Source organism: Pocillopora verrucosa, chromosome 5 (assembly GCF_036669915.1).
Source record: "Pocillopora verrucosa isolate sample1 chromosome 5, ASM3666991v2, whole genome shotgun sequence".
Classification (NCBI taxonomy): domain Eukaryota; kingdom Metazoa; phylum Cnidaria; class Anthozoa; order Scleractinia; family Pocilloporidae; genus Pocillopora; species Pocillopora verrucosa.
Genome location: NC_089316.1, coordinates 28,061,508 through 28,071,918, shown reverse-complemented (window position 1 = coordinate 28,071,918; position 10,411 = coordinate 28,061,508). Strand labels below are relative to the sequence as shown.

The window sequence follows — 10,411 nt, the reverse complement described above, 5'->3', positions numbered from 1 at the left end:
TTAAGCGTTGTTGTTTTCGTTGTTAGCTCGGCATTTGAAGCCACAACTCTTCCAGAAAACAGCCTTATACTCTCGTCTGAACCTCTTATCTGTGGCACAATATATGAATGGGTTTATGGTGCTACTCAGGTAAATTAAGAGGCTGTTAGTCAAGTACACTTGTCGTGGTAGCGTGGGTTCTCCACGTGCCATGTCGATGTTATCAACGACAAAAACGGGAAGCCAACAGCATGCAAAGCCGACCACAACTGCTACCAAACGCTTCGTCACTTTGGCTTCTTCCACATTCACCCGAAGAAGTTCCAGGTTATTTTCCAGTGAGAAAACACGATTTGATCTCGACACGGCGCGGAACACTTTGAAATAGGAGATCTTGATGATAATCAAGGGTGTTGTGATAAAACAGCAGTGCATAAAGACAGAGTAAGCAATGTTACTTTCAAATTTGTACAGACACATTGCTTTTCCTGGCTGAAATTCAATGCTGTCATTTTTGAAGACTAATATGGGCACAGATCCAACCAGAGCCAAGCACCAAACAAAGAAAATGTACATCACGGATCTTTGCTTCTTAAACAGCGAGGGATACTTTTCCCGATTAACAACACAGAAATATCGGCTGACTGCGATTGCTGCCATAGTTCCAACACTACTCGTCCCAAATGTAAACATATCAAATGCTTGCCAGCGACAGACTGTGTCACCAAAGATCCACCTACCGTGGAGAAGACTTGCAACTGTAAAAGGTATACAGATAGTAGACATCAGAATATCACTTAGAGCCAGAGCTATCAGGAACATGTTAGGAATCGTGCGCAGCCTGTGGTTTCTGTACACAGCATAAAAAGTGAGAAGATTTCCGAGGATGGCCACAACATTGGTAACAGCAAACAAAACTGTTTCAGTACAAACTAACGCCTCTGTCCTCGTGGCGAGCTCAAGGGAAAGTGTGTTTCTCCTCATCTCCTTTGGTCGATAAGCTCAGCGAAAAGATAAAAAAAAACTATACCGTTGCGAAGTCTTCGTTGACGACTTTTTGAATCATTAATCGCTAAAACCTTCGGTGCGCGAGAGATTTTGTCTGCTGGGATGAAAACAGATGTCATTCTCTCATAAATCTTATCTCTATACCCATTGCAGTAAATAAATATTGAGCAATATTTAATATTGAACTATGAATTATGTCAACGTCGTTTTCATTTACCGTTGGAAGTTGTAAGGCAAAAAAAGATCGATTTTTTATTACTTCGGGAACATCCACGTATTTTTTATCGTTGATGTTAAAAGAAGTTTGTTTTAATTCTTCTCACTTGTTTAACTTTTATATAAGTGCTGGTGAGTTGCTTTTAATATTTGGTTTATCCCTTTTGAGTGAAAGAAAAGCTATTCATTCTGTTTAGCCATTTCTTGTTCGTACACATCAGCATTTACAGGTTCCTGTTAGTAAACAAACGTTATCCGACGATTTCGTCGTTCACAAAAATGAGAAAATACTTTAGAAAGCTTCAACAATTTTATTTCCTCAAACAAAATTACTGAAAAAAGGAAGAATTACGAAAATCAAAGGAAACTTTGTGATCCATACTGCAACTTTTGATAAAAATTTGTTTTTCGGCATAGTAGAGGGGAAGTATTTTCTTTTGATAAGCATATAAGATCGCGGAAGTAGAGTGTCAGTAAAATTTGAAGTTGTTTGAACCACCTCACGTTTCTGCTTGAAACATTTGGAACGTTAATTAAAAACCGTGGGGATGTTGTCTGAACATCTTCTTTCTAATTATTGAAGCCAAAAAGTCATTTTACGTCCTAAATTAACCTTAAGTTGACATAATTCTTTCTCGTGTTGCGGTGGAAACCAACAAGTTTTAACAAGGTTGGCCGAAGATATGAAAATCGTCGCTTTAGCACATTGCTTAACAGTATTTATATCGTTGGAATTCAACTAAATTAACTCATGTCGCAACAATTTTTAAAAATGCATAAAAAGAAACTGTTTCACCTTGGAGAGGACAGAGATGTTCTCTCGCTGATGATACACATTAAAAAAAACTGTGGAATACAGCTGTTTTGTTTAAAGAATTAATACCAGCTTGCAGTAATAAAGTTCTGGGAAAAAAAATTTGAACGTCTTCGGAAAAATCTGCCCTAAAGCGCTTGAATATTATCAAATAACGGCAAAATTGGACGCGTTTGACATTTCGTCTCTCAATACCAACGCAAAAATTAATCTAATGTAAATAGACATGATTTCAAGCTACGTTCGTCGTCACATTTCGTTACCATAGCTACCTACTTGTGCCTTTAATTAACTAAAACATTTCAAAATGCCCTTGAAGTCTCTCCTCAGTTGCTCACTCAATGCACTATAAATTAAGAGGGTTGATGGTGCTGCTTAGGTAAGCGAAGAACCCATAAGTAAGGAACACTTCTCGCTGTAAAGTGAGTTCCACGCGCGCGGCTTCAGTCATGTCATCACATGTGTCGGGGGGGGGGGGGGTTAGGAATTGGTTAATTTTTGGGGAGTTACGTAGTTTTCAGGGGAATGAGAGGGGGGATCAGTCGTCGCTAACACAATATAAAGGGTGGAACCCAAGCCTACAGGAGATTCACCACCACTGACTTTGCGAAAATAACTGGCGAAAAAGAACTGGTGACGGCTTCTAAATGAGGTAACGGCAGACTTGTAGTAACTTGAAATAAATCTCAGAGTTCCTGGACTTTTTGTGATAATTTTGTCTCGGGTGTAAATCGTCTTACAGAGATAAGTTCACTCTATTATGTCATCGTGAAACCTGATTGTATCGTTCAAAGCATAACGAAAAGAAAGTTGAACAAGAAAGTAGCATGTGTATGATTCGTTGCATTTACCTGATACAGTTTATAGCGCCGCTGATAATATACCTGCGGCGCAGTTCCCCATACCATGAGCGTTGCTTCAGCATTACTTGCATTTTTTTTTTTGCCGTTTTTTCCGAGTTAGTGTCAGCGAAGGATTCTAGGCTATGTAAGAAGCAATAGCTTCGAATCGTCGCCAGATGGATCCTCATTTGTCATTCGTTGTGATTATCCTGTACAAGAATACAAGGAATCAGGACACATAAAAGTTTTTGTGTGGCATTTCTTTTGCCAAGCGCAGCTGGCTCTAACAGCATGAAAGAAGAATGAAACAAATGCGGAGGAATTGTAACTAGCAATTGAATCCGGAATGGGGAGTCGAAACTATGAAAGGTGCTCAGAAGAACTTTCCGTATGACGACAACATTGATGGAACATTTGTCAGGTGCCCGATTAACAAACCTTATTCCAGGGAATGTAATCATGAACTGTGTGCACTGAAATCAAATAAATCGTTGTTTTCGTTGTTGGCTCGGCATTTGAAGCTAAAAATCTTCCAGAAAACAGCCTTATATTCTCGTCTTAACCTCTTATCTGTGGCACAATATATAAAGGGGTTTATGGTGCTACTCAAGTAAAGAAAAAAGCTATATGTTAAGTAAGCTGGTCGTGGTAGTGTGGGCTCTCCCTGCGCCATGTCGATATTGTCGATGATTAAAATAGGAAGCCAACAGCATGCAAAGCCGACTACAACTGCAACCAAACGCTTCGTCACTTTGGTTTCCTACACATTCATCCGAAGGAGTTCTGGGCTATTTAGTGATGAGATAAACTGAGGTAGATAACTGAGGTAGATAAACGCATTTGACGGATGGTGAGTGTCAAATAATGTCGTTAGTCCTTTGTTTCTGATTTTACCAGCAACAACCTCGAACAAAATCTCAGAAAAATCCATTTCCTATCACACTTCTCTGGCTATTTCAGCTAGGCGTTACCGTTCTCGCTGTTTTCTCGGCATTTAAAGGTAAAAATCTTCCTCAAAACAACCTTGTACTCTCGTCTGAACCTCTTATCTGCGGCGCAATATATAAATGGGTTTATGGTGCTACTCAGATAAATTATGAGGCTGCTAGTTAAGTACACTTGTCGTGGTAGCGTGGGTTCTCCACGTGCCATGTCGATGTTATCAACGACAAAAACGGGAAGCCAACAGCATGCAAAGCCGACCACAACTGCTACCAAATGCTTCGTTACTTTGGCTTCTTCCATATTCACCCGAAGAAGTTCCGGGTTATTTTCCAATGAGAAAACACGATTTGATCTCGACACGGCGTGGAACGCGTGTTGTGATAAAACAGCAAAGGATTGAGGCAGAGTAGGCAATGTTACTTTCAAATTTGTACAGACACATTGCTTTTCCAGGGTGGAATTCAATGCTGTCATTTTTGAAGACTAATATGGGCACAGATCCACTTCACCAAATATAGATCAAGGCTCTTTGCTTCTTAAACAGCGAGGGATAATTTTCCCGATTAACAACACAGAAATATCGGCTGACTGCAATTGCTGCCATAGTTTTATGACTACACTTCCCAAACGCAAAGATATCTTGAAAGCGACAGACCGTTTCATCAAAGATCCACCTGCCGTGGAAAAGACTTGCAACTGTAAAAGGCATACATATAGTAGACATCAGAATATCGCTCACAGCCAGTGCTATTACGAATCTGTTGGGAATCGTGCGTAGTCTGTGGTTATGGTACACGGCGCAAAGAGTGAGGAGATTTCCAAGGATGGCCACAACATTGGTAACAGCAAACAAAACTGTTTCAGTCCAAACTAACTCCTCTTCTCTTGTGGCAAGCTTAAGGGAGAGTTTACTTGTCATCACTGCTTTTGGTCGATAAGCTTATAGGCTTAGATAAGCTTAAGTAACTTACACTTCTGCACAGTCTTTGTTGTCGACTTTTTGAAGCACTGATAGGCGAAACCCTCTGGTGTGCGCGATTACCAAACACTACGTACCAAAACCGAAAATCAAACGTTATTTTCCATCGCATCCTATCTTTAAACACATTGCAATTAATAAATATTAAAAGATGTCTGTATGTCGTCGTTGTTATCATTCTCGTCAAGTTGGAAGTTGTAGGGCCAAATAACAACTCCATTTTATGTTTCTGTTCGGCGCGAGCTCGTGCAGTACGTCGTTGTTGCTGAAAGAGGTTTGTTTTAATTGTACTCAGTTATTTACCTCCGGATAAGTGTTGTTGAATCGCTTTTAATAATCGACATATCTCTTTCGAGTGAAAGAAAAGATGTTGCTTCTACTTTTCCGTATCTTATCTATACAATCTCTTCACACAGCTGGTTAGTAAACAAACATATTATTCCGTCGCGCACGAAAGGGATAAGATATCTTGAAGAGTTTGAACAACTCTCTTTTTCTGCGACATAAAATAGCTGGAAAAAAACAAAAACTCTCTCTCAAGAAAAAATTGAAATCCATTCTGTTATAAATAATTTTCGGCATTGTATAGGGGAACTAATTTTTTTTTGATCGCCATAAAACCATGTCAAACCAGTAAGGTTAGTTGAAGTGACTTGTACTGACTCCAGCAGCAGTAGTCCGTGGGGGTTTCGAGAATAGAAAGCCACTCTCTTTATGGTGCAAAAATATATACCTCTTAATTCTCCTTCTAAGCGTTGTGCTAAATAAATTTTTAAAAAAAACTAAGTTGTAAGTTATGGTAGTTTGAGTTAAATGTTTTATGTTGTCGTTTATAATTAACGCTCAGATCCTCACCTCTTTTGTATCTCTGGGGCGTGCCCCTGGACTGCTTTCTTTCCTGAGTTTCTTTTGAGATCCTCTTCCCTTTTATATTTTAAGACATCGGCGTGAAAATCTAGTTTGAGAATTGTTCTCCATCGTTTTCTTCCTTTTGTTAGTTTTCTGTCGGATTGAACAAGAAATCACTAATAGTTCTCAGCAGAAAATTTCATCGACGCAAACCAAAATAATTTGCTCACACATGACATGAACTAACGCTGATGGTTAAAATAAAATCCCTGCAAAATTTTCTCGTCACAGACATACTTTCATTGCATTATTCGTCAGCATCATGATCACTGCAGAAGCCTGGAGCCTAAGTTTGTGACGTCATTTAAAATAATGTCACATCAAGAAAGAATACAAAGTTAATCTAACTGAGAGAGGTTATATCTCGTCATGTATTGGAGTATGTCACTTAAGAATCACTTAAAAATGACACCCAGTAATTTGACTGTCACAAATCACTTAGTTAAGAATGAAGAATTACTTTTACTTGTCTGGACGGGCTCATATCGTCATTTGACTTTTCGAAGCAAAGATATTATGAAAAATTCCTTTTCTTGTATTTATTTTCGAACATTTTAGCGCAAATGTCCCTCGGATCAATATTTTCTAGTAGATGGGACGCTTTTAATTTCCGACTCCACAACTTAGAGAATGAATAAATCAATTCGCCTGAATTCGTGCGTTGAGGTATGTCGGAATAACTAAAGAAATAGAATTCTTTCTTTCTTTTTGGCAGCTCATTGGCGCATTAAGAGCGTCACAAGGAAGAAAGTGTTTGTCTATTTCCTGTTGTATAAAGAGTTAAGTTACGTCTTAACTAGTGCAGTATTTGAACAAGTCGCTAAGAACCGAGTTCCGGTTTAAAAGAAGAACCCGAGGAATGAAAACAATCAATAATTTAATAGACAATGAAAACGTTTTCTCGGGCCTTTTAGAGAGCAAACGCCAGAACGCAAACGCAAACGCAAAAGCACCAGCGCTGTTGCGTGTTTAGCCCGTATTCTTGCCAATCGGGTCATTATTTTGTGCAAAAGTGACTTTAAAATGCAAACGCACGCGCACCATCTTCGTGATAGCACAGTTCTGTTGAAGATGAGGATGGAGATTCACAACGCTGTTGCTGTGTCTTGTCAGTGTCTTGATTTCTCTGTATAAATGGCAAAATAGGAGTAAAATTTATTTTCCAAAGTAAACGTGAATCGAATTTCAATTATTCAGAATTGATAACGATGATCATGAATGATTTTGTTTCAGACTTTTTGAGTCCAACCCAAGAGTTCAAGACATATTTCCCGCCTTTAAGAGTTTGAAACTTGAAGCCGTAATCAAATCTCGATCTCTGTATCTTCACGTCAGACGAGTCATGACTGCACTGGAAAATGCTGTATTTTCTTTGAACGACGCAGAGGTTTTCATCGAATATTTAATGAACTTGGGAGAAAGACATAAACCATGGCTCGTGAGGCTGGAGCATTTCGATATATGTATTCTATTATGCCGATCAAGGCTACTTAGGGGTACATATTGTTGTATAGCGCTGTATTGTGATGTAAATTACAGTAGCGGGAAGTGTAGTGCTATGTAGGGGTATATATTATTGCTTATGATCCATCAAATAATTTTGCTCGCGTGCGATTGGTCTAAACGCAATAAGTGACTGAATATTCCCTTGCTAAAACTAAGTGATATCCGAGAATATCACCTAAACGATATTCCCCAATTTTCAGACCTTACGTCCACCACGATAAGTCTTGTCTCAAAATTAATCCAATTCATTGTAATTAGGCATTATCAACTGAATCGATAACGTAAATTGCCCACCGCAAAGAGTTTAAAAGCTCATGTTTCGAGCGTTTGCCCTTTGCAATCGCTCTGACGAAAGGATAACGCTCGAAACGTCAGTTTTTAAACTCTTTGCAGTGGCCAATTTACGTTATCAACTCGCTAAATTACCATGTTATACTCTTCCACCGACGCAGCATCACAGTTTTTTTTAGAAACTTAACCTTTTCTTAATTCAATTCAGTAAGCTGTTCATTAACATTTTTCATGAGCGTCGCAAAATATTTGAAGGATAAAAAACACAATAGCGTCTATTTTGCGCGAAAATATGTACGGATATTTGTCCTTGGATATTATCTGTTCCTCGAAGCTCACAGTTTCCGCATCTTGGAACAGAAAATTCGAGAAAATGACTGCGGCAAATATTCGCACTTATTTTGGCGCCAAATTGGAGCAATTGTTTATATAGCGCTGTATGGTGATTTAAAATTCAGGTGAGGGAAGCATAGTGCTATCTAGGGGTACGTGTTGTTGTGAAGCGTTGTCTAGTTACTGCATTTTACGGATTTACAGTGCTACTCAGGGGTATAATGTTGTATTGTGCTGTATGATGATAATACTTGCAGTACAGGGATGTATAGGGACGGGGAAGAGGGGCATATAGGAGTGCGTATTCGAACAGACATGGAGTTTAATAATCGACGGAACGTGTTTGCTCATGATGAATCTCTCAAGTTGTCATCGGCTATCTCTCTAAGCATTATTGTAACTTATCCTTTCTCAATTATTGTTTTGTCAAAACTCTTCCCCAGGGTCTTCTCTGCGTCTACATCCGAGATGGCGGCTACCGACTCAGTAGAGTCCGGCTGTGGATTGGCCTGCCGCCATCTTGGATTCGCATTGTAGGTGGACCCTGGGCGTGAGTTTGACCCATTCCCATTCACATGATAGAAGAAGCCTTAATTTGGACATTGAGGGACTCGTTTCCGACTAAATGCACCGATTATGTCGCCGACACTTGGAGGAAGCTGTTTCGCTTTATAACTGCTATTATGATGAGAGGACTGAGGAGAGCGAGCACTGGCACCCTGTGGACTAGGAATCAATCGAATGGAAAACTGAGATTTTACTTGAGATGACTTTAAGAGGACATCGTCCCAAAGTGGACATAATACGTGTGATAACAACTACTATGGGAGAGTAACGAGGTATATGAGTTGTAAGAAGCCTGACGTTGCCCAAAGATTGAGACGAGTGAAAACTGAAACAGACATGAAAAAGATGGGAATAAAGGAAAATTGCGATGAAAAATAAAAAAAAAGGAAGGAACCGGAGGAAGGAGAAAAAAAAAGGGATGCAGAAATATGAAAAGGTGTAAAAACTTGTGTGAGGAAAAACATAAAAAAAGGCGCAGATATGTAACAGTATGAACACGTCCGTCGGCGTTCAAAACCGTGTGGCAATACGGAGAACGATAGACAGTGAAAAAGACACAATCGAAGAGATGACACGCTTTTGTTAAGTGGGCCGGGGCTTGAAACATGGAATGTTAGTACACTGTTAGCTGCACACATTATCAACTTGGTGCGCGGGTCAAAACAAGTATTGAAGTCCCCGTAGGATCTGCTTTCTCTTCATCTTACACGCATCCTAAGAATATAAAGACAGACAATGTAAATCAACGCAGTTTTTGTATTTTAGACACTGTATATTTCTCTTACACAAAGAAGTAAAAAAATAAGCACAATAGAAACTGCATTAAACTGTTCAAGGCATTAAGTAAAATATGCGCTAAACGGAGACGCTAAAATGAACCCATTTACTCCCAAGACTGATCATAATTTAAATTCTCCTCACGGTATTAATACACCGAAAAACATGGAGTCAATAACAATTAGAGAAAATCCAAACTGGAGGATAATCTTTTACTAGAAACATAATGTTACATCGAATTCTCGGAACAAGCGGCAGCAAAGAGAAACACATTCTTATCAGTTGGGAGAATTTTTCTTCAGAACTTGGGAGTTCATGAGTTAATTAATGTAAACTAAGATAAATGAACAGTTATCTTCAACTTAAAAAAAAATAGCATCAAAACACTTCACACAAAATACACTGACATTATACAAACCATGTTTAGTTGAAACTGTCCTAGAATGTCTTTAAAATCCTAGTTACATTATATTCAACCACGCATATTATCAGACATCCTCAAATCATGCTGAGATAAATTTAAATCGATGAAAAAATTTCAAGAGGTGATTTTCAACAATTAGAAGTTTTATCCTGAAGCCCTGAACGTTTTCAACTACGCATTAGGTTTGCATTAATTAATGAGCCTTTTCACCAAAATAATTCCCATTGAGGACTACATGGCTTACGTTAACTGCTTCTCTCGTTTATGAGCGTAAATATTGTCATACTGGAAACAACAAATTCCATGTCACATACAATAAAAGTCACACCTATGAAAACTTTAATTATAGTGAACTCTGAGTCCCTCTTTCCTAGTTTAGATTACATAGACAATTTTTAGCCTCTCCGTCGTCGTTCTTTAAAACGAACGGAGAAGTGTTTGGTAAAACGGACAAAAATTGGCCAGACTCGTTTGATTGAAAACAGGGTTGTAGCCAGCTTTTTGACTAAATGTAAGCCTCTTCCCTCACAAATTTCAGTTTTTGTTTAAACATTTGCAAGAGTCATATTATCTTTTAGTAAAAGTCAAGCGGGCAGAAAACAATTGTAGGCCGGGCCTACGGGACTAGAGGCTAGCTACACCCCTAAAAGTAGGTGTAATGTCTCTAACATATGGTTAGTAAATTTAATAACATCATCTCTTATGTTTACTTCTTCGAATTAAGCTTAGAATGGCAATCTTGGCACTGACAGAACTAGATTGCATTAAAATGGATTGAGTCGAAAATGGTAATCAATTTTTTTGTAAAGATGAAGGTAAAT

At 38.7% G+C, this 10,411-nt stretch overlaps 1 protein-coding gene and 1 pseudogene across 1 annotated transcript; both read right to left on the bottom strand.

The window, feature by feature from the left end:
* LOC136281264 (melatonin receptor type 1A-like) lies at nt 1-963 on the bottom strand. Its single transcript, XM_066167608.1, has one exon. The coding sequence runs from the start codon at nt 961-963 to the stop codon at nt 1-3; it is 963 nt and encodes a 320-aa protein (XP_066023705.1).
* A 2,856-nt stretch (nt 964-3,819) lies between these two features.
* Nucleotides 3,820-4,723, bottom strand: LOC136280852 (melatonin receptor type 1A-like; annotated as a pseudogene).
* Between the last annotated feature and the right edge of the window lie 5,688 nt (nt 4,724-10,411).